Below are 25,057 nucleotides of genomic sequence, written 5' to 3'. Positions count from 1 at the left end.
AAGAAACAAAAACAGTAATTAGAAAAGATATATGTACGCCTTTGTTCATAGAAGCATTATTTACAGTAGCCAAGATTGGAAGAAGCCTGAATGCTCACTGACAGATAAATGGACAAAGAAGATGAGATATTTATATATATACATATATATAATTTCATATCTATGAAAGAGGTAAGGTAGGTTTGGGAAATTTCCTAATATTTAAACAATCAGTGAGTATTACTGAAGAGTGACAAACAGAACTGTAGATAATTTTTTAATCTGGGTATGTGGGGATTGTTAATTTTCCTTTGTGTGTTTGAGTTTTCTTTTTTAAGTCATTTGAGATTAAAAATATATGTTAAATATTTTAGTTATCTATGCAGGAATTCTTCAGAGTAGATCATAAAATAATTCCTTTGCCACTGAGCTATCAGGGAAGCTCATTAAAAAAAAACCTAACAACTGTTAAAAATACTATAAGAAGTCTCATGTAAATATGTTTTCTTTTTTTTTTTACTTGCTTCTTATAGGTATCCTAGGTCCCTGAAACAAGAGCACCTTCAGTTGTAAGTGGAGACTCTGCAGCCTGCCTGGCAGTGAGCGCAGGGACAGATGCAAGGACAAGCTGGGAGGCACCTATGCTGTCGCTGGCCACCCTTCTGTAGCACCAGCTCACGGGGAAGCTGCATGCAGACGCCGCCCTGGGGACCAGTGATGCCTCAAACCAGAGAGCCTCTAGCAGACCCACGAGCATGCAGGATAGTTTCTTGGAAATATGCACTCTCCTGCCCCACAGTGCTTCCCTGTAAAGCTGTCCCAACAGGGTAATCTGAGCTCTTATCATAGCAACACAAACTGTAACCCTGAAGATTCATCATCAACTGATCAACCCCTATGCATTTATTACTACCAACCACACTCCATTTTAGCTTTTGGATCTTTAGTATGAGCACATGTCTGGAAAATAAACAGTGAAAAAATCAGTGTTCACAAACATGAAAGCAACAAAATCAGCCTAAAATCTGATAATTATACATAATGAACTACTAGTATTGTAGCAATAAGATTACATAAAATTTATAAAAATAAGAATCTGAGAAAATAAGAACAGGAAGACCTTTTCATTTTAATATAAACCTATTCCACTGCACTCCTGAAAAAGAAATAAGTCCAAGTTTTTGATTTTTAAAACAATGCATCAACTTTTAAAGAAAATCTTTTTTATGTTTGTTTACATGCTTCTTTTTATTGCCCAAAGTATATTAAATACATGTGTGTAATATAAAGCATCAATATCATCTAAAACATTGTATATAAGATAAAAGCCTTGTTTTTTTGTTGGTTACACTGCTACATGGCTTAGTTTTAACTAATTTGTTTTCATAGTTTCAGAGGAGAAGATAATTGAAAACAAAAATGGGTTTAGTAATTAGCCACATACACAAATACCATTTTGCAAACGAATGAAAGATAAAATATTCTTTATCAACAGACTTCTCATTTGACATCAGGTTGTCACAAGTGACAATTGTGCAGTGTCAAGTCATGCTTCTTCGGCACACAAGGGCATGCTCAGACTTGGAAAGGAGGATGCATAAGACAGTTACAAAGTCCAGTACTGTGGACCCGGGAACATTCCATAATGGTTGCTTGATAACAATGTGGCTGTAAAAAATAAATATTCTTAAGGAAATAACTTCGGTTAACATTTGCTACTTTTAACTAAACATGAATAAATTTCATTGAAAATATAAAAACTATTTGCTTGTTTCTTATTAATGTGAAAAACCCAGGGAGAAAATAATTTTCTAGGCTGATAGCTTTTTGTCATAACATAGGGTTGCTTGTATTAGTATCTTCTCAAATCAAAGTTCTGTCTGGATATATGCCCAGAAGTGGAATTGCTGGATCCGATGGTAACTCTAATTTTAGTTTTTTAAGGAATCTCAATACTGTTCTCCTTAGTGACTGCACCAATTTACATTCCCATCAACAGTGTAGGAGGGTTCCCTTTTCTTCACACCCTCTTCAGCATTTATTATTTGTAGACTTTTTAAAAAGTTTTAAAACCTAAAAAACTGAAAAGCTTCATATATTTAATGATTGTATATGTTTGTCAAATAAGAGCTGAGGTGAATTTTTTTCTAAATTCAATATCTGCGATGTCGTTTGCTCTCTGGGTTTCAAGTGTGTGGTCACCTGATAGACCATCCACTGGAAGTGTATGACCATGTTCATTCTTTGGACCCTGGTCACTGTGAGGTGGAGCCTGGCAAGGGCTAATTATCCTGGGGGTCAAAAACAAATATCAGTGCTCCTGTTAACCTTGTCATAGTCAAATAGAGGGTCAAAAAGTCAACGTGTTGCAGGAAGTTCCAAATCTGAAAATTAACAAAGCAGTTAAAAGCTACAGCTAACATTATATTTCATGATGGAAGACAGAATGCTTTCCCTCTAAAGGAAGAACAAATCAAGAATGTTCATTCTCACTACATATATGCAAGATTATTTTGGAACTTCTAACTAGTACAGTAAGCCAAAGAAAGAAATAAAAGTCATTCAGATTAGAAAAGAAGCAGAAAGATTGTCTTTATCCACAGACAACAGGTTTATCTATGCAGATGATCAAATGGAGTGTCCAAAAAGAATTAAAAAGTAGAAAAACTAAAAAATGAGTTCAGCAAAGATGAATACAAGATCAATTTACAGAAGTCAATTGTATTTCAGCTGTCAGGTCAGCAAGATGGCAGAATAGAAGTTTACTATCATCATTTTCTGATAAATATGGTCCACTGGAGAAGGGAATAGCAAACCACTTCAGTATTCTTGCCTTGACAACCCCATGAACAGTATGAAAAGGCAAAAAGATAGGACACTGAAAGATGAACTCCCCAGGTCAGTAGGAACCCAATAAGTTACTGGAGATCAGGGTAGAAATAACTCCAGAAATAATTAAGAGACAGAACCAAAGCAAAAACAACACAGAGTTGTGGATGTCACTGGTGATGGAAGTAAAGTCTGATGCTGTAAAAGCAATACTGCATAGGAACCTGGAATATCAGTTCCATGAATCAAGGGAAATTGGAAGTGGTCAAACAGGAGATGGTAAGAGTGAACATTGACATTTTGGGAATCAGTGAACTAAAATGGATTGGAATAGGTGAACTTAACTCAGATGACCATTTTATCCACTACTGTGGTCAAGAATCCCATAGAAGAAATGGAGTACTCATCATAGTCAACAAAAGAGTCCAAACTGCAGCATTTGGAAGCAATCTTAACAACAACAGAATGATCTCTGTTCGTTTCCAAGGCAAACCATTCAATACCACAGTAATCCAAGTCTATGCCCCAATCAGTAATGCTGAAGAAGCTGAGGTTGACCAGTTCTATGAAGACCTACAAGACCTTCTAGAATTAACACCCAAAACAGATGTCCTCTTCATTATAGAGGACTGGAATGCAAAAGTAGGAAGTCAAGAAATACCTGGAGTAATAGGCAAATTTGGCCTTGGAATATAAAGCAAAGCAGATCAAAGGCTCACAGAGTTTTGCCAAGAGAACACACTGGTCATAGCAAACACCCTCTTCCAACAACACAAGAGAAGACTCTACACATGGACATCAGCAGATGGTCAATATTTAAATCAGATTGATTATATTCTTTGCACCCAAGGATGGAGAAGCTCTATACAGTCAGCTAAAACAAGACCAGGAGCTAACTGTGGCTCAGATCATGAACTTCTTATTGCCAAATTCAGACTTAAATTGAAAAAAGTAGAGAAAACCACTAGACAATTCAGGTATGACCTAAATCAAATCCCTTATGATTATACAGGGACAGTGACAAATAAATCAAGGGATTACATCTGATAGAGTGCCTGAAGAACTATGGATGGAGGTTCGTGACATTGTACAGGAGGCAGTGATCAAGACCATCCCCAAGGAAAAGAAATGCAAAAAGGCCAAATGGCTGTCTGAGGAGAACTTACAAATAGCTGAGAAAAGAAGAGAAGTGAAAGGGAAAGGAGAAAAGGAAAGATATACTCATATCAATGCAGAGTTCCAAAGAATAGCAAGCAAAGATAAGAAAGCCTTCCTCAGTGATCAAAGCAAAGAAATGGAGGAAAGCAGTAGAATGGGAAAGACTAGAGATCTCTTCAAGAAAATGAGAAATACCAAGGGAACATTTCATGCAAAGATGGGCTCAGTAAAGGACAGAAATGGTATAGACTTAACAGAAGCAGAAGATATTAAGAAGAGGTGGCAAGAATACATAGAAGAACTATACAAAAAAGATCTGCAGGACCCAGACAATCACAATGGTATGATCACTCACCTAGAGCCAGACATCCTGGAATGCAAAGTCAACTGGGCTTTAGGGAGCATCACTACGAACAAAGTTAGTGGAGGTGTTGGAATTCCAGTTGAGCTATTTCAAATTCTGAAAGATGATGCTGTGAAAGTGCTGCACTCAATATGCCAGCAAATTTGGATAACTCAGAAGTGGCCGCAGGACTGGAAAAGGTCAGTTTTCATTCCAATCCCAAAGAAAGGCAATGCCAAAGAATGTTCAAACTACTGCACAATTGCAATCATCTCACATGCTAGCAAAGTAATGCTCAAAATCCTCCAAGCCAGGCTTCAGCAGTATGTGAATCGTGAACTTCCAGATGTACAAGCTGGATTTAGAAAAAGCAGAGGAACCAGAGATCAAACTGATAACATCTACTGGATCAGTGAAAAAACAAGAAAGCTCAAGAAAAATGTCTACTTTTGCTTTATTGACTATGCCAAAGAAGTTGACCATGTGGATCACAACAAACTGTGGAAAATTCTTCAAGAAATGGGAATACCAGACCACCTGACCTGCCTCTTAAGAAACCTGTATGCAGGTCAGGAAGCAACAGTTAGAACTGGACATGGAACAACAGACTGGTTCCAAATAGAAAAAGGAGTACGTCAAGGCTGTATATTGTCACCCTGCTTATTTAACTTACAGGCAGAATACATCATGCAAAATGCCGGGCTGTATGAAGCACAAGCTGGAATCAAGATTGCTGGGAGAAATAGCAATAACCTCAGAGATGCAGATGACACCACCTTTATGGCAGAAAGTGAAGAAGAGCTAAAGACCCTCATGATGAAAGTGAAAGAGGAGAGTGAAAAAGTTGACTTAAAACTCAACATTCAGAAAACTAAGATCATGGTATCTGGTCCCATCACTTCATGGCAAATAGGTGGGGAAACAGTGACAGATTATTTTCTTGGGCTCCAAAATCACTGCAGATGGTAACTCCAGCCATGAAATTAAAAGACACTTGCTCCTTGGAAGAAAAGTTATGACCAACCTAGACAGCATAATAAAAAGGAGAGACACTACATTGCTGACAAAGGTTCACATAGTCAAAGCTATGGTTTTTCCAGTAGTCATGTATGGATGTGAGAGTTGGACTATAAAGAAAGCTGAGTGCCAAGGAATTGATGCTTTTGAACTGTGGTGTTGGAGAAGATCCTTGAGAGTCCATTGGATTGCAAAGAGGTCCACCCAGTCCATCCTAAAGGAAATCAGTCCTGACTATTGATTGGAAGGACCGATGTTGAAGCTGAAACTTCAATACTTTGGCCACCTGATGTGATAACTTGACTCATTTGAAAAGACCCTGATGCTGGGAAAGATTGACGGCCGGAGGAGAAGTGGACGACAGAGGATGAAATGGTTGGATGGCATTACCAACTCGATGGACATGAATTTGAGTAAACTCTGGGAGCTGGTGATGGACAGGGAGGCCTGGCGTGCTGCGATTCATGGCTCACAGAGTTAGACACAACTGAGCAACTGAACTGAACTGAACTGAACTGAGGAAGGCCCTGCCCACCACAGCAAGATCCAGTTTTTCCCATCACCAGTCCCTCCAATCAAGAAGCTTACACAAGACTCTTAGCCTCATCCATCGGAGGGCAGACAGAAGCAGCAAGAAGTAGTCTCACAGCAGCTAAAACAAAAACGTATTACAGAAAGTTAATCACAATGAGAAAGCAGAAAGTTATGTCCCAGGTGAAGGGAAGGGACAAGGTACAACTCCATAAAAACAACTAAATTCATGGAAATAGGCACTTTCCAGAAAAACAATTCAGAATAATGAGAGTGAAGATGATCCAGGATCTCAGGAAAAGAATGGAGGCAAAGATTGAGAAGATGCAAGAAATGTTTACCGAAGACCTAGAAGAACTAAAGAAGAAACAAACAGAGATGAATAATACACTAGAAGGCATCAATAGCAGAATAACTGAGGCAGAAAAAAAAAGAATAACTGAGGCAGAAGAATGGATAAATGACTGGACGGACAGAATGGTGGAAATCACTGCCACAGAACATAGAAAAAAAAGAAAAGAAATGGCGACCGCTTAAGAGACCTCTGGGACAACATTCAACGCACCAACATTGTCATTACAGGGGCCCCAGAAGGAGGAGAGAAAAAGGACCTGGGAAAATATTTGACGAGACAATAGCTGAAAACTTCCCCAACTTGGGAAAGGAAATAGTCAACCAAGTTCAGGAAACACAGACAGTCCCGGGCAGGATAAACCCATGAAGGAACACACCGAGACACATAGTAATCAAACTGACAAAAATTAAAGATGGAGATAAAATATTAAAAGTATCAAGGGAAAAATGACAAATAACATACAAGGGAACTCCCATCAGGCATCTCAACAGAAACTCTACAAGCCAGAAGGGAATGGCATGATATATTTAAAGCGAAGGAAGGGAAGAATCTACAACCAACAATACTCTACCCAGCAAGACTCTCCTTCAGATTTGATGGAGAAATCAAACCTTTCCAGACAAACAAAAGTTAAGAGAATTCAGCACCACCAAACCAGCTTTACAACAAATGCTAAAGGAAATTCTCTAGAAAGGAAACACAAGAGAAGGAAGAGACCTACAGAAAATAAAGTCAAAATAATTAAGAAAATGGTAAAAGGATCATACATATTAATCACTAACTTAAATGTAAATGGTTTAAATACACCAATCAAACAAGATAGACTGGCTGCATGAATGAAAACATGTGCATGTATGCACTCCCACTTACCACATCACTGTGCTTGACTTCTCCCCCCCAACCCCCAAATTGTATGTAATTATTTTATATTGTTAAGTTAATCATGTTCCCATTATGGCTTGCAATTGTAACTTTTATTTTTTGCCTGGCTATTGATTGTGAAAATTGATAAACATCTTTTACTCTTGTGATTATGTAAATATTACTACTTAATACCATTGTATCATGATTCTCCAACAGAAAATAATAGAACCAAATAATAGAAAATAATAGAACCAAAACTAGGAGCTAATAGAAAAACCTTTAATCACTTTTTAAAATCCAGATGCATATCAGATTTTGAAATTTTTTGAAAAATACAAATGCTAAGATATTGCTTTTTTTCTCATTTAAGAACAACTGGACTATATGATGATCTTTTATTTTTGTCTAGTTTGTTTCACTTTTTCTATTTCATAGTCAGTGCTCTCATTTCATTTAGTTTATGTTCTCCAATTTCTCCATCTCATCTTTTTTTATTTTGGCTGTTCTTTCTCAATTCTCTATCTAGTAGAAAAGCTTTTGTATACATATATATGTATGTATAATATATATTTTCAGTTCAGTTCAGTTGTTGTCATGTCTGACTCTTTGCAACCCCATGGACTGCAGCACACCAGACCTCCCTGTCCATCACCAACTTCCAGAGTTTACTCAAACTCATGTCCATTGAGTTGGTGATGCCATCCAACCATCTCATCCTCTGTCGTCCCCTTCTCCTTCTGCCTTCAATCTTTCCCAGCAATATATATTTTAGAAAGCATTAATTTTGTCTGACTAAAAAGTTTATGACATTTTGATTCCATTTGTTTGACTTACTATGAATAGAATGCTAGATTTCTACTTAAAAAATAGATGTTCAACAAGCAACAAAGGTTTACTATACAGCACAGGGAACTATAGTCAATATCTTGTAATAACCTATGATGTGAAATAATTTCAAAAATAATAATGTGTATTTGTATACCTGAATCACCTTACTGTGTACCTGAAACACTGTAAGTCAACTATACTTCAATACATATATTTTTAAAAAAGAAAATAAATAACCCATTTAAATAATGAACAGAAGGTCTTAACAGACACTATCAATGAAGATACTTGCTGTTGTTGTTTATTCACTAAATAATGTCCGACTCTTTTGCAATCCCAAGGACTGTAGCCTGCCAGGCACCTCTGTCCAAGAGATTTCCCAGGCAAGAACAGTGGAATGGATTGCTATTTCCTTCTCTAGGGGATCTTCCTGACTCAGGGATCAACCCATGTTTCCTGCATCTCTTGCATTGGCAGGTGGATTCTTTTACCACTGAACCACCTAGGAAACCCCCAGAATACTGGAGTGGGTAGCCATTCCCTTCTTCAGGGGATCGTCCCAACCCAGGGATCAGACCCAGGTCTCCAACACTGCAGGCAGATTCTTTACCATCTCAGCCACTAGGGAAGCCAATGGCAAAGGAACCCATAAAAAGATGCTTAGCATTGTTAGTCATAGCTATGCTGTGCTGTGCTTAGTCGCTCCACTGTGTCTGGCTCTTTGCTCTCCCGTGGACTGTAGCCTACAAGGCTCCTCTGTCCATGGGATTCTCCAGGGAGGAATACTGAAGTGGGTTGCCATTTCCTCCTCCAGGGGATCTTCCCAACTCCTTACAATCCAAACCGTGTCTCTTACATCTTCTGCATGGGCAGGTGGGTTCTTTACCATTAGTGCCATCTGGGTGTCCTAAATGGAAAGGACTATCCCCTCAGCAATTACCAAACTGAAGGTCGTGAGCCCGTTCGGGCTCTAGACACATACTTGGCTGCTGTTTCCCAAGAGCTTAACTGAACTATCCCCCCACCATCCCTCACCCCTGTCCCCCACCAACCCCCACCCTTCACCCCGCACCAGCAAACTATCACAGTACATTTCTACTGAACACTTATTAAAACATTAGGAAAACCTTTTAAATGCAAATCCCTCCTAGACATTTAAGGGATTTAGAAATGGTTACTTTACCTGTAGCTTTTGGGGAGGTCATTGTGGAGGTCATCCTGTTCTCATCTTTCCTCTACAAGCCCCAAATTTAGTTGGAACAAATATACCTGCACTTTTTGTGCACTCTTTGTGCAACTTGTGAAAATGAAAAAAAAAAAAAAGAAAACAGTTGAATCTAATACCAGCTATGAACATAATGTCATGTTCTCATTTACACCTGCAGAAGAGATCTCCCACAAGAAATTAAACATCTGCTGGGCAAAAATAACTGGCATACATAAAGTCAGCTGAAACATTAACAAGAGACAAGATTTCTTCCAAAGAAACACTGCACAAAGTCGAAGTGGATTTGATAACTAGTGCTTTTTACCTGCTCAAGGAGAAACTTCGTTCTCTAAAATCAGAGTATGAGACACTTTGTTCTTTGAAAATGTTATCAGGAAGAGTGAAATACTCTTCTGTTGGCTGGTCTCTTCCACACAGAGAACCAGCCGATCTCATGCCCAGCGCAGGAGTCTCTGGACACATCAAATGATCTATATTAAGTATGTATAAACATGTATCAAGTATCTATATTAACTTGAAGTTTCCAAGTTGGCAAGACCCTTTGCAACCCAGACCTAATATTGAACCCTTTACACATGACCATAAAGTTGCCTGTGACCCTATGAAAACTGATTTACTAACATTTCACCTCCCTACACCCTTCCCTAAAATCTCAAAATAATGGCATTCATACTCCCTGAGATGCCCCATGGTTCCACCGCTGTATGACCCTGCTTACTGCAGGCCAGGATCAGATTACAAAGGTGATTCTGTGGCGATACAGGTTTGTCAGACTACAGACTGATGGGAAAGGAGAAAAAGCTCTGCATGTTCTCTGTTAATACTGGTTTTCACACATTTTATCTATTTACAGTTGTTTGGATGTGAGAGTTGGGCCATAAAGAAGGCTAAGCCAATGAAGAATTGACGCTTTCCAACTGTGGTGTTGGAGAAGATCCTTGAGAGTCCCTTGGACTGCAAGGAGATCCAGCCAGTCCATCCTAAAGGAAATCAGTCCTGAATATTCACTGGAAGGACTGATATTGAAGCTGAAACTCCAATACTTCGGCTACCTGCTGGGAAGAACTGACTCATCATTGGAAAAGATCCTGATGCTGGGAAGGATTGAAGGCAGGAGGAGAAAGGAATGACAGAAGATGACATGGTTGGACGGCATCACCGACTCAAAGGACATGAACTTGAGCAAATTCCGGGAGATGGTGAAGGGCAGGGAAGCCTGGCAGGCCGCAGTCCATGGGACTGCAAAGAGTCAGACAAGATTGAGCAACTTAACAACCAATTATAAACAATATCCTGGCCACTATTTCACTAGAAAGTATCTAGACTATAGTTTTGGTTTAAAAGAGAGAGAGAAAGAGAGAGGGGGGCTGGGAAAGAAAGATCCCCTATCATCTTACTTGAGTAGCACAGGCTTTAGGAGGAGCGCAAGCGCCATAGCTCGTTGTTCGCGCCACTCCGCACGGGGAGCGGTCTCGCGGTAGGAACTACATTTCCCAGTGGCCTTTGCGGCGAGGCTGGCCGAGCGGAATACAGTTCCACGAGGCGCTGGCGGCGGGAGAGGAGGCGAGGCCTGTGCGAGGGAGGCTGGGCGCCGCTGCCCTAGCGGGCGGCCCCTACTAGGCGCGGCTAGCGGTCTTTTCTGCTGTGGTGGCAGCGACGACGGCGGGAGACTGGAGACGCAGGGTCGGAAATGCGTGGTGGGCTGGGCCCGGCCTTGTGCGGCGTCCGGCAGGTGCTGGGCGGGACTTGGGGGCTCTAGGGTCCTGGGGAGCCTGGGCTCCGGGGGACTGGGGAGCCGGGGGCGCGGCGCGGGTGCCGAGGCCCGTCGCCCCCGCGGGCAGGCTTCCTTCCTCGGGAGAAGGGGCCGGCGGGGGCCTGCGGTCCCCAGCGCCGGCGCTGTTCTCCGGAGGGTCGCGGGGGCGGGGCCGGGCGGTCTCCTCGATAGCTCTGCCTTTTCATTGCCTTTGGAAAACTCGCCTCCTGCGAGCCGTGGCTGTCTGGATAACCGTGTTTTGGCTTGTTTTATAGATACTAGAATGTGTCCCTCCAGCTGGGCCTGAGGCGTCCGAGTCAACCGTGGAGGAAAACGAAGATGACATCCAGTTTGTGAGTGTAAGTAGCAGCGGTATTTGGGTTTTTCCGAGTCAGGGTTTGTGCGTGACGAGCCGCGATGTGATTACCCCTCGCCTGTTCACTGATCATCCAGCAAACGTGTGGACGTCTCCTACCGACTGGAGACTGTGGAGCAGGGCCCAGGAGTGGGTGTCAGACCGGACACCGTGGAGCAGGGCACAGGAGTAGAGCGTTTGCCCACAGAGAGGCTCGGCCGCCCCCGCAGCCATCGCAGAGACTGTGGCCTGCGGTCTGTTGGAGCCTGGATCACACCTTCCCCTCTCCTTTGCACGTGGACCCGCTGGTGTGCGCAGGGTTCTCCTAAGACTGTTTGAAATGAGACCAGAGTAACTTCTGAAAGATGGCCCCCAGGTTGGGGAGAAGGGGCAGCTAGTGATGAGGAAGGAGGTAGAAGAGAAGGAGGCGGGCTGCAGGAGTAACATCAGAGCCTGTGTGTCTCTGTAGGGTGGGGGCAGGTGCCCTGAAGCCCTCACTGAGCTCTGAGCTCACCCTGCTGCATCACAGTCCCCCAGGCCAGGTTCACAGTGAGGGGCCTGCGTCACAGGAGCATCCTGTTACCTTTCTGTGTTTATTCCCTTCTGACAGTTTTCAAGCATGAGTGAGTGGAAGTGTTTAGAATCCTGCTCCCCACTCCAGACCTATGGAATCAGGATTTGTAGGTGGGGCCCGGGAATCTTCATGTTGGTGCAGGGGTATAGGAAGCTGTGAACACAATTAGTAAAATATTGGTTGCAATAACCAGATGGGGTGTTGTGATATATTTCAGGATAATTTCCATCCCAAACGGTTTTTTTTTTTTCCCCAAACTGTTACAAAGTCTCTGCTTAAAGTAGTATCTTAATTAGCTAGAGACTGTGTCTACTGTGAACTACTCTTTTTGAATATTATAGTTAGTTGAGGTTTGCTATTAAAAATGTATAGTCTTTCTTTAACTGGGTTCCTATTAACCCAGAAACAATGTTTGTGTGTTTCTTAGTTGCTGTAGACTTAGGGCAGCCATGTAAATGACTTGGTTTTAAATCAAACAAAATTCCCTCCCTAACGATTGTGGTAACTTTGTTTTTGTTGTTTTCTTAGGGTTATATAGAAATTCTTTACCAGACCATTTCTTTTACATTCTTCCCCCAAATCATTCATGTGATACTCTTCTTGACACTTGGAACTTTGCGGTACCAAGAACTATATGCTGACTTTGCCTCCCCATGTGGTGAGGAATAAATGATGTAGCTGTGGAAATTGAAGAGCCATGATGTCTGTTTTCTTTTTTTTTTCTTTTTTTTTTTTTTTGAGCTCAGATCAAGTGTAGAAACCTTCATAGTTATATAAAGTTCTGCAGTAAAAACTTTTCATCATTGCTCAGAACTGATCAGCCTTTCATACATGTACACCCACAACCAACTCTCACTTACCCACCAATAAGCCCCTTAATTATCCAGTCACCTTTACACACACACCCCCAAACACACACACACACACACCCCTTATTTTAAATTATTTTGCTTCTCAGAACTACAGAGATCATGCATCAGGTACACCGGGTGGTCTTCTGATGCTCAGATTTGGCTACTTTCATCACTGATCCACTTTAGTAAGAGCAGATCTCAGAGAATGATGTCTGTTTTCATACTGAAAAACATTAGGAAAGAGGACTGCAGAGGTCATTAGGAAAAATAGTTTAGTTTCTTTCTGACTATAGTGTAAAGACAATGAATAGGACATGATAACTTTGATGATTTGTGGACCTCTAGATAGGTGTAACATAAGTGTTTATGATATGTGTGCTTTACTTTGAGAAATACAGTAAAATTCTACAAAATTAATTTGAAAAAATAGGTACAATTTTAGTGTCATACTCTGAGGTTTAAGTGCATAATTATGTTATAAATTCTGACAGTTAATATATCGGCTTGTGTTCAGCTGAGGTTTAGAATTCAATTTAAATTTATTTTAAACATAGAGAATTTTTTGTATCTTTGCATCCAGAGGAGTGTATATCCAACCTGATAGAACCTCTTATAAATAGAAATAGCCTTGTTTACAAACAGAGAATTAAAAATTTGATAGCTCCATAATAAGTGAATTATATGCTCTGAGTGGAATTGCAATACAAGAAGAATCTAGTAAAAATATTCCTGTTGCATTTAAATGGTGCCACAGAAAAATTATAATTCAATTGTATTTTAAGCTACATTCAGATCAGTATTTACTTTCCTCTCACTCCATCCTATGCTGGGTTCAATCAGGATGTGTTTATTACTATGTTTTTTATAGTACTATCCAGCAAAGATGAAATGCTACTGGGTACAACTCTCTGCTTGAGTGTTCTCAGATACAAAAAATTTTTGTGTTCTTTTTATATCTTTTATCAAGAAGAATGTTACTCCTTGATGTATTCTGGTTTAGGTTTCTTAGTTTATTCATATAAATCTAATTTTCCAGCTATCAGTTTGCATTATTGCATAGCATCCTCTCTGTATATTGCCATATATACAAACCCCAAACTAAACACAGTATTGTTTATTGATGCTTTTGAACTGTAGTGTTGGAGAAGACTCTTGAGAGTCCCTTGAACTGCAAGGAGATCAAACCAGTCAATCCTAAAGGAAATCCAGTCCTGAACATTCATTGGAATGACTGATGCTGAAGCTGAACTCCTATACTTTGGCCACCTGATGTGACAATCTGACTCCTTGGAGAAGATCCTGATGCTGGGAAAGATTGAAGACAGGAGGAGAAGGGGACAGCAGAGGATGAGATGGTTGGATGGCATCACTGGCTCGATGGACATGAGTTTGACCAAGCTCTGGGAGCTGGTGATGGACAGGGAAGCCTGGTGTGGTGCAGTCCATGGGGTCTCAAAGAGTCAGACATGACTGAGTGACTGAACTGAGCTGAAACACAGTATGCTGAAAGAAAGGAATGATGAAAATTGGGGAGTGCAGAGAGCACCGGTATCTTTGGTATAATTTTTCTGAAGTCCAGTGTACTACAGAAGAGGCCACCAGCTGGCTCACTGTTCTCCTTGCCCTCACTCTGCGTTAGTACTACATTACTGTCTGTCTGGATTGGTTATCTTGTTAACTAATCTTCCCCCATTTCATACTCGGCTAGTCTTCCCGAAACACATCTCTAATGTGGTTCCCATCTCAACACTACTAACTTGATTCCTTTGCCTGTAGAATAAAATCTAGGTTTTGACTGGGGTATTTAAGGCCTTATTGATGTTGAAGGTAGTATGTGTGTAAGGAAAGGATTGAGGAAATTTGATATTTGATTTCATAAGGATAAAGAGGATGAAGCTGAACTATCAAAGAACTCCATGATTTTGAGCTTAGAGATCTAAAAGGTTATTGATAACCATCCCAGTTATAAAATACTGTACCATGATATCTGTATTTTTAACATTACCCTTGGACTGTTTTCCTGTTTCCATGGAGTACATGGCTTTTCCCCCTTGTGTATTTAGGATCTTTTTGGGTTTTGTCATTTTGCATATTGGTCTTCTCTGGATCTTTACCTCTGCTGCTTCTGTTTCTGATTGTTTTGTGCTATACCTGTGATGCCTCCTCTTCATAGTAATTCTTGCTAATTCCAACCAAAAAATCCCAGTGATTGTAAATGTACATGTGGTTTCAATGATTGTTCATGACTTGTAAGTTTGCTGACTTCCTTTTTAGGAGAGACCATCACGACCTCTTCTTGAATACATTGATCTGATCTGTGGTGATGATAAAGAGCCTAGAACCTATTGTAGTGATGTAAGTATGTTTGTGTTTCTTCAGTTCTGTCATTAAGTACAGTATGTTCTAGATGTGGTTTGAACTGGCTTGCAAGAATCAATTGTTAAATTTGAGCTGATTGTTAAACATAGATATTATTAAAACTTAAAGTATAACTCAGCCATAGAAAAGAATGAAGTTATGCCATTTGCATCAGCATGGATAGACCTAGAGATTATCATACTAAATGAAGTAAGTCAGAAAGACAAGCACAAGACAAGTATGGTATTACTTATATATGGAATCTAAAATATGATACAAATGAACTTATTTACAAGACAGAAATATACTTACAGAGATAGAACTTATAGTTATGAAAGGGAAAGAGGAGGGAGGGATGAATTAGAAGTTTGGAATTAGATACAAACTTCTGTATATAAACAAGATAAAGAAGATAAACTTCTGTATATAAAGAAAATAAACTTACAGTTATGAAAGGGAAAGAGGAGGGAGGGATGAATTAGGAGTTTGGAATTAGCAGATACAAACTTATGTATATAAAGAAGATAAAGTCCTATTGTGTGTTGTAATAACCTATAATGGAAAAGAATATATATAACTGAATCACTTTGCTGTAAGCCAGAAGCTAACACAACACTGTAAATCAACTGTACTTCAATTAAAAAGTTCAGGTGTATAAAAATTTAAAAGTAAATAGGTTATCATTACATTTAAGGTAATAGATGCGCAAACCTCTCCATATCCCAATGCCTTCACACTTGAGGTTATTTACGTCTGTTGTACTGTGTGGTAGAAACACTGTCTAATGGTGTGCTCCTGAAGGATGATGGGAGCATTTACAGCGAGGTAGTTGACAAACTGCAAAGTAGGGGTTGGTTTATTGTTTGTTGATTGTCTAAACTGAAGAAAGTGATAGATGAAATCTTAATATGGATTAAGCTTAAAAATGTGATACGTCTCTAATTGCTAGACTGTATTCCATACGAAAAATTGAGGAAATCTTGCAGTATTTGAAAACTCTTCATTGATTCAACAAAAGTGTTGATGTATCATTGATGAATGAGTGGAGTTCTGATATGTGTATTTTTTTAAACTTTCTTCTTAATCATGTACACGAAAATATCAACCATTCTTCACACTACACTACTACTAACTATTCTTCACACTACAACTATCTTTACTTGTAAATAATATGAGCAACTTTTATGTTGAATTGGGTGATAATCAAAAATTAAGTCAGATTTTGTGACATTATTATTGGCTATAGAATTTAAAAAACTGATAGTGGATTTTTCAAGAAATTACAAGTCGTTGTAATTATAGGCACAAACTGAAAATCAAGGTAATCTAGTTTAAATTTGATTTCTAAAATTAAGAAATCATTAACAGAACTTTTTGCATTAACCCTAAAAGTGTTATCATGAATTTTAGTTATATTTGTAAAATTATTTTTCAGATTTTGTTCCCTAAGATGCCAAAATGACAGGGTGATTTTTTGCATTTTTTAAATGCGAAGAAGTTGAAAACAGATACAGAAAGTAGTGATAGTAATAAGAAGAGCTATTGTGGGTTGTCTAAGTCAAAGGAATTGGATTTCAAATGTGCTGAACAACCAATCATTGAAGAAAAGCCATCATCTTCATCAAAGGAAAAAATGGATAATCTTGTGCTTCCAGATTGTTGGAATGAAAAACAAGTGGTTATGTTTGCGGAACAGTACAAATGGCTTGAAATAAAAGAAGTAATTAGGATGTAAGAATTGCTCAACAGTTTAGCGTTTGGGATCAAAAGCAGAAGACCATGTCCACATGTTCAAGGAGTGGATTGCATATTTGGTAACCCCTAATGGCAATAATAAAACTACTAGACAAGCTTCTCTGCGAAAAAAAAAATTAAGGAGCATGATATTTCTAAAGCCCATGGTAAAATTCAGGATTTGTTAAAGGAATCAATTAATGACTCAGTTTCTAATTTAGTGCATAAAGTAATAAAAATATTGATGCTACTGTAGAAGTTGGCAAAACGGTTTATAGTTTAGTAAAACATAGTAGACCTTTGTCTGATATTGCAGAGGCAATAGAATTACAAGACAGAAATGGGGTGAGAATAGCAAAGCATGTCGCAAAAGAAATGAAGATGACAATATTTAAGGACATTATAGAAGAGAAGGCCAAAATCTGTGTTACAGTTGATGAGGCATCCACAGTTTCAAAGAAAAGGACCCTCATGATTTATGTCCAGTGCATAGTATAGTCAGCTCCTGCACCAGCTACGTTGTTCATTACTTTAAAGGAACTGGTTTCAGCCACAGTAGAATGTATCTTCAATACATTGAAGTTATTGAGTACTTTAAATGATGTGGCTTCACTAATGAATATTTGAAAGCAAATTTAATTGCATTTTGTCCTGATGGTGCTAATACAATGCTGGGTAGAAAGTCTGGAGTAGCCACAAAGTTGTTAGAAAATTTTCCTGAAAGTATTATTTGGAACTGTTTAAACCATCTATTGCATTTGTCACTTGATGATTGAATATCTGAAATAAAACAAGTGAATCATTTAAAAATATTTCTTGATAAAAATTGTTCCAATTATCATCCACCTAATAAAAATCAAAACAAGCTTTTAGGGAATGTACCTAAAGATCTTGAAATTGAAGTTATTAAAATTGGCCAGGTAAAGGGACCAAAGTAGGCAGCTTGCAGTGTACAGCCTGCTACTGCTGCGTGGCATGCGTATCCTGTGTGTATCTGCATTGCTCCCTTTCGCATTCTGGTTTGGCAAAGAGGTTAGCGAACAGTCCAGTTTCCTGGACTTTAAAGATCTTGCTTTAATGATTGACATTCTTGAAGAATTTTGACTGCTTTGAACTGCATTACAGTCAAGCTCAACTAACGTTCAGAAAGCACAAAAATTGATCAAATGCACAATAAAAACCTTGGAAAATTTAAAAATTGGTACTGGAAAGCATGAATCTCAAATCGAAGGTTTGATTAAATCAGATAAATTTAAAGATATTCTGTTTAACAGATATCATAAATTTAATGCCCTTCCTAGGAACATGTTACTAGAAAATATAATTCAACACGTGAACTTATGTCTTTTATCTAACAGGAAGCATGATTAAAGTATTTTTAATTATTTTGACTTTCTAGAACCTTCTACATGGCCTTATGAAGAAATAACTTCACCATGGATAACTGGTGAAAAAAAGTTATTCGTGTGAAATTTTAAAATTTGAAATTGATTTGAATGATTTTGGGGAATTTGTAAATAATAATATAAAGTCAAACAATGTTTCAGTTCCTAAAACCATACAAAAAGCACCATTGTGGTCAGTAGTGCTGAAGTAGTGCTGAAGCTGAAAGAGGTTTCAATTTAATGAACATAATTTGTACAAGGGTGAGAAACAGTTTAACTATAGGTCATATATCTGATTTAATGACAATAAATTTGTTGGGAAAAGAATTAGCTGGTTGGGATGCAACTGCCTTTGTAAAATCCTGGTCAAACTGCAACCACAGGTTAGCTGTAGATAGAGTTCGGCAAGAGTCAACAAAAGCCTGCGAGAGTCAGATGGCTCTCTGGAACTTACAATAAAGGGTATTGTGTTGGAATTCCCTTGTGGTCCAGTGGTTAGGACTCGGCGCTTTCACTGCTGTGGCCTTGGTTCAATCCCCCATAGGAAAACTAAGATCCTGCAAGCTGGCCAGAAATAGGATTGTGTATGATTGATTATTTGTAAGTTGTGTGTTCTGCACACCTTATATATACATAAATTTTTATTTTGAAAGTCAGTTATTAAACTTTTATCAGTACATTGCTGTTTAAAGGCATTCTCCAAATAGATAAAGTTGATTGTTTTTAGGAGCAGTGGGTTTTTAGAGTTTGGCCCATATCTGCTAGAGTAGGCCAAATATGTATTTCATGGACTGTATAAGAACATCCAATGATTCCACTTTTGCTTTATTTTACTTTTAGTAAGAATATGAAAGGGTAATATAACCCAGATTACTTCTAAGCCCTGAAAGTTATAGTAAATAAAAGAGAAATAGAATAAAAACTACAATCCTTGTGGCTTTTGTCTTTCTCATTTCCCTATGTGTGTTATCAAATATAGTAACCACTAGCAACATATGCCTATTAACATTTGAAATCAGTAGGGCTAAGGAAGCAAATATTTAATTTTAATTAAATATAAAAACGGAAATAGTGTAAAATATTTTTTTGAACTCAACTTACTTGTTTTTTAAAAAATATATTTTAAGATTGTTATCCTGCTTAAGGTGTGATTGTTGGAGTGTGCTAAGTCTGGTATTACATATAAACATCACTGAGTTAGTGTCATTGGATGTATTCAGTGTAAATTATTTCTTCCTTTGAATTAATGTAACATAGTGTGTTTATCTGAATATTTTAGGTTGACAAAAGGAATCAGTGATTACTTTTGTAAATCAGAATTGGTGATTAAAATAAGGTGCTTAATTATTTTTCTATTTTAGACATGAATATGAACAATTTTGAGTTTAAAATGAAGGCATAATGAAAAAGAACAAGTAGAGCTGCAGAAGCTAGTACTGCACCTAGGACAGTAAACAGAAGGACTGGAGGAAGGTATGTGGCATCGTCACAATGAATGATGATTGCAGTTTGTTACAGCAGAGAAAAACAAGCTATAATTTAACAAAAAAATAAGACAGTAAAGTCGACAATATTGAGACAGTTCCAGCAAATGCATAATGAATGAATGAATGAAGTTACCTTTCAAAGGTCAAAAAAGAATTGAGATTTAGGCACCTGAAATCTCAGTGAAATTTCTAACAAAATTTTTTTAAAGGATTGAGTATGTTAAATTTGGCCAGATATGAAACAGCTTGAATTCTTGCATGAAAAAGAACTAGCTTTACATAGATAGATAGCAATATTAATTATTTCAGTTATAGAAATTGTTAGAAATTTATGAGTTAAAACCTAAAAATATCTTTTGAAAAAAAGTACGGTCTTTAGTTGTCACCAAACGTTGCTTGTGGAATACAGAAATTTATAACAGTATTAAAGATTAATTGATTCAAAAGCTGAAAAATTGCAAGTACTTTTCTTTAGCTTTAGATGAGTTGCTGTCCAAGGAACACTTGGAGTACCTTTTGTCTCATCAGACTTAAAAGCTTATGAAGAAATAACTTCAGTTCATGGCCTGAGAAATCAAATGTGTATAGCTATATTTTAATTATCAAAAGAGTTTCAGCTAGATGAGAAAAAAAAAAAAAGACTTTTTGTCACAGTAACTGGTGTTCCAGCTAGGTTAGGTCAATGTCAGATTTCACTGGGATTTTTCAATGAGTCTGGTGTTTCCCTTATTTCTTTGTTCCACTGTTTGATACAGTTTGAAAGTATTTGGGCTCAGTTTTCTGAAATGGTTTCTCTGAGAGATGTCATGAGTACAGTTGTTAGGTGTTAAGTGCTATGAATCAATGTCAGCTTACAGGAGGATTGCTGAACAAATTAAAAGACAGTAAATTTAGTGATCTCTGCCAGTTGGTTGAACTGTGAAAGAAACTTATTCTACAATTAACACCAGTTCAAGATTTTCCTGCAACAACAGAAATGCTAACCAAATACTTAATTAGTAATTAAAGAAAATGGCAGTTTTGTGCCCAGTATTACATAGCTTATGAATGATCTAAATTTGAAACTCCAAATATGGGGAAAAGCCCATTTGTGCTACCTAGACAAGTACTAGAATTTATTTTGAAATTGAAACTTTAAAAATCAGGTAACTTTACATGTATTTCTAATATGAATCAGTATATGTCAGATTTTCACTTTGACAGTTATGTAAATTTACTGTGAAAACTACAAGAAAAAAATTTTAATGTTATTTTTTTATCAATTTAGAGTTGCTTTTCAATTATCCCAGTTACACTGAATTCAGTATTAATGATACTGAATTGACATAAGATTTATTGAATTTACTTAATTTGGACAAATGTAGTTTCCAAAGTGATGTGCTTTTGCTCTGAAGGCAAATCAATTCTTTTAAAAAAGATGAACAGGATTTTTTCAGTGTGGATTTAAAAAATAAAAATATTTTCTTTAAGTCTCCTTGTGTCATTCTTTCCCCTTCCAGTCCATCCTCCGTAATAACTCAGGAATGGCCATTCTGAAATATACATTTATTCTTAAAACTTTTATTGGTCAAGAGGATATTCAGATAACAGAAAACCTAACATAAATCACTTGAATGGGCTTATTTTGAATAACAAATCTGGAGAGGGCTGCAGGCTTTGCTTGAGTAGCTTGATGGTGTCATTACTGTGTTATCTGGGATGCTTTTGGCCTTTCTTTTAGGGTTACAGGATGGTTGGCACATTTTTGTACATGCTGGATTTAAGGCAAGAAGGCCAGGCTGGAACAAACTCTGCATATCAGAAAATTAAGAGCTTTGCCAGAAGCCTTTTCAAGTGGGTTTGCTTTTCACTGGCCAGAAGTGTATGAACGTGGCCATCCTTCATTGCAGTTGAAGCTTAGAATGTGAGCTTTTACATTTCCTAGCTTCAGTAATAAAGGTAGGCAAGGAGGGGAAGAATGTGGTTTACCATTTTTCTCCCCTGCTGAAAATCCTTTACTAGTTCCCTGCTGTCTTGGATCTTTCTGCTTCCCTTATAAGAGTTCAATTTTTTGTCTCCCCCCTCCCCCAACTAGGTAGTGAGTTTCTTGGAAAGAGTTGGACAGTGGTTATTAGTAATATCTATCTACATAATAATAGAATCTCAGTAAATGTTTGCTTAGTGTTGGGTGTTTCCTATCCCAAGGAACTTTTAAGGGAAATAAGATACTCTTCAGTTTTAAATTTCAGATACATCGTTTTTATGCTTAATTAACCTTTCATGTTTCCTTTGAAGAGAAACTGAGGTAGTCTTAAAAATTAGTTGGAAATATTTCCTGTTTAATGTTATAGAGATGTTAATGGTTTAGAATTTTCAACAAGATTTTTATATTTAGCATTTTTAATAGCAACTGATAATGTGGAAAGCAAAAACATCTTAGAACCACTGAATTTTTGCCTCATATATCCCAGGCTTGGAACTGAAGGAGCCAGTAACCTGTAAATGCCAATGGATGCAGACAGAAAAACCCTGCAGAAAGCCTGCCCTCTCTAGTCAAAGGGTCAGGGAAGGGCAAGCTAGCGAGACAGAAGCTGTATTTTTTTTTAATACAGTAACCTCTTTGCTTCTGCCCACTACCACAGAGAACATGGTAGCTTCATCCAAATCACCAAAGGCCAAGTGGGGAGCCTGGACTTCATCTTTGCCAGTTTATAATGAAGTACCACTGACCTGAATCCCACCCTACTTCGTTGCTATCAGAGGAGGCCTAATGGAGAGTCATGACTTACCTTTGCTCAGCATTAAGCCTCTTCCTCAATTTCAGGTATTAACAGAAGATAACTAGGAAGCCTGGAGTACTACCTGGGAGTAACTAGGCAACAAACAACATCCCCTTTTCTGCTCCTAAATTGGTGTCTGTGGAGAGTTTAAGATCTAAGGTCTCGTAACATAATAACCAGTTGTATCTGTTTCAATAATAAAGTCGCATGTCATTCCTAGAACCCAGAATATCTCAAGTGCACAAAGACAATAGATACCAACCGAGCTGCCATAGATGCTAGAATTATACAGATTTTAAAGCAGTTGTCATTAAATGCTTCAATGGGCAGTTAAGAACATGCTTTTGAATTTGAAACAAAAACATAGAATGTATCTGCACAAAAATAGGAAGTCTTGGAAATGGAAGATGTAAAGAAGAACCAGATGGAAATTTTAGTAATGAAAAGTAAAATAACCAAAATAAAAACCCTGGATTGATTCAGGAGAAGAGTGGGTGGAACAGAGGAAGGAATCTGTGAATCTAAAAGTGAAACAATACAAGCTACACAAACTGAACAATAGAGAGGAAACAGACTTGGGGAAAAACAATCCAGCTACAGGGACCTCTGGGGCTGTAACAGAGTTTGGTATTCTTGTCACCAGGAAACCAGAAGGAAAGGAGGAGGGCAAGGCTGGAAAAGATACATTTTGAAGATACATTGAAGATACATTTTCTGAAAACTCCCCCACTGAGCAAAGACAAATCTCAATTGGAGAAGCCAAGTGAATTTAAACAAGATAAATACAAAGAGATCCATACCAACTGTATAGAGTCCAACTTTGGAAAACTAAAGATGAGTTGTGAAAGCTTTGAGGAAAGGCACCTTACATATAGAGGAAGATAATTTGAATAACAGAAGAGACCAGAAGGAAGTGGCACAGTTTTCAAATACTGAAAGAACTGTCAACATAGACTATATGGTGAAAATATCCTTGAGGAATGAAGGAGAAACCAAAACATATTCAAATGAAGGAAAACTAAGGAAATTTGTTATCTACAGACCAATGCTAAAATGAATGTTTAAAGGAAGTTCTGTAAACCATTAAAGGAGAATCTTGGAACATCTGAAAGAAAGAAAATACAGTAAGTGAAAAATAAGAGTAAGCATAAAGCAATATTGTGTTACTTAAATGTGGACTTAAAATTTGTTGTGAATATATGTTGCAAGCACTGGACAAACCACTAAAATTTTTTAAAAAATATAACTGATATGCTAAGAGAGAAGATAAAATAGGATCATATAAAATACTCAAGTAAAACCAGAGAAGGCAGGTAAAGAGTGGAAAACAAAAACAAGGAAAAAAGAACAAGGTAACAGATGTAGTATATGTTAATCTGTCTATACCAATAGTCATTTTATTTATTTATTAAAGTTTTTATTTGGCCATGCCACACAGCTTTTGGGACCCTAGTTCTTGAACTAGGGATCAAATCTGGGTTCCCTGCTATGGAAGTGTAGAGTCCTAACCACTGTACCATCAGGAAGTTGCCCTGGTGGTCACTTTTTAAAAGGGAATGGTCAAAATATGCTAATTAAAAGAGGTTATCGAGTTAGATTAAAAAGGTAAGATCTAACTATATGTTGTCTACAGAAATATTTAGGTATAAATCTAACAAAACGTGTGTAAGGTCTATGTGAGGAAAACTTAAAATTCTGAAGAAGGGAATCAAGATCTAAGTAAATGGAGAGATATTCCAGGTTCATGGATAGCAATAGTCAATATTGTTAAGATATCAATAGCAATTGCTATTCAGATATGCAGTGCAACTCCGGTTCTCCTTTTCCTTAGAGCCTGTCTCCTCATACTCCTTAGGGCTTTAGTAATCTGCTTTGTCTCTGATAGTCTAGAATTGGATGAAAATGTGCCTGTTGTTTATCTTTTTAAATTTATTGTGCTGGGTACATGATGGACCTTCAATCTGGATGCTTATATTCCTGAATTCTGGGAAAATTTATTTTATTACTTTTATACAAATCCTATGTAATGTTCTCCCACCCTTCCTTCATTTTATCTCTTTCTGGAATTCCAGTTATCATGGAAGTCCAGTTACCATGGACTGAATCTTGTTGTCTTTAATCTTTTCTCTGCAGTTTTCTGTGTGTGTCTCCCAACCTTCTTTCTTTTTTCCATTTCTGGGACATTTCCTTGCCTATATAACTTCCAGACATCTATTGAATATTTAATTTCAACTTTCAAAATTCTAATTTCTGAGACCTGTTTCTTGTTCTCTTGTTTCTTTTTCAATAAAATGCTGTGTTTATTTCTGGATGCCCTCTAGAAAAAAAAATTTTTTTTAAATTTTTTTAATATTATTTTCTGGGTAGTACCTGTTTCAGTGAGTGTGTTAGTCACTCACTCATGTCCGACTCTTTGCAACCCCATGGGCTGTATGTAGCTCACCAGGCTCCTCTGTCCATGGAATTCTCCAGGCAAGAATATTGGAGTGGGTGGCCATTCCCTTCTCCAGGGGATCTTCCTGACCCAGGAGTCAAACCTGGGTCTCCTGCATTGCAGGCAGATTCTTTACCATCTGAGCTACCAGGGAAGCCCCATTTTCAGCCAAGACCCTCCCACCCCCCCCTTTTTTTTTTTTTTGCTATCTTAGATTTACCTTTCCTCTCAA

At 37.9% G+C, this 25,057-nt stretch overlaps 2 protein-coding genes and 2 non-coding genes across 6 annotated transcripts in view; 2 read left to right on the top strand and 2 right to left on the bottom strand.

Annotated features, from left to right (window-relative positions):
• BEND6 (BEN domain containing 6) overlaps positions 1-1,739 on the top strand; it is a 61,504-nt gene extending 59,765 nt beyond the window's left edge. For all 3 annotated transcript variants that reach the window (XM_043907013.1, XM_043907014.1, XM_043907012.1), the window contains one exon: positions 513-1,739. The gene's annotated coding sequence lies outside the window, so the exon portion shown is untranslated. The remainder of the gene's footprint in view (positions 1-512) is intronic.
• Positions 1,740-10,680: 8,941 nt separating this feature from the next.
• KIAA1586 (KIAA1586 ortholog) lies at positions 10,681-21,101 on the top strand. The gene is given in 12 exon segments (XM_043907008.1): positions 10,681-10,864; positions 11,161-11,244; positions 14,943-15,023; positions 16,462-16,748; positions 16,750-16,888; positions 16,891-16,987; positions 16,990-17,358; positions 17,361-17,747; positions 17,750-17,802; positions 17,805-18,223; positions 18,225-18,350; positions 18,352-21,101. Coding segments are annotated over 12 exon segments (2,337 nt in total). The 5' UTR covers positions 10,681-10,822; the 3' UTR covers positions 18,605-21,101.
• LOC122697918 lies at positions 12,552-12,623 on the bottom strand. The gene has a single exon (XR_006342244.1). It is a non-coding gene; the product is annotated as a small nucleolar RNA U2-30 (small nucleolar RNA).
• On the bottom strand, positions 12,767-12,846 carry LOC122697919. Its single transcript, XR_006342245.1, has one exon. It is a non-coding gene; the product is annotated as a small nucleolar RNA U2-19 (small nucleolar RNA).
• Positions 21,102-25,057: the final 3,956 nt, after the last annotated feature.

This window comes from Cervus elaphus, chromosome 7 (genome assembly GCF_910594005.1).
Source record: "Cervus elaphus chromosome 7, mCerEla1.1, whole genome shotgun sequence".
NCBI classification, from domain to species: domain Eukaryota; kingdom Metazoa; phylum Chordata; class Mammalia; order Artiodactyla; family Cervidae; genus Cervus; species Cervus elaphus.
The sequence above is the reverse complement of the archived record's forward strand: the minus strand, read 5'-3'. Positions and strand labels throughout refer to the sequence as shown.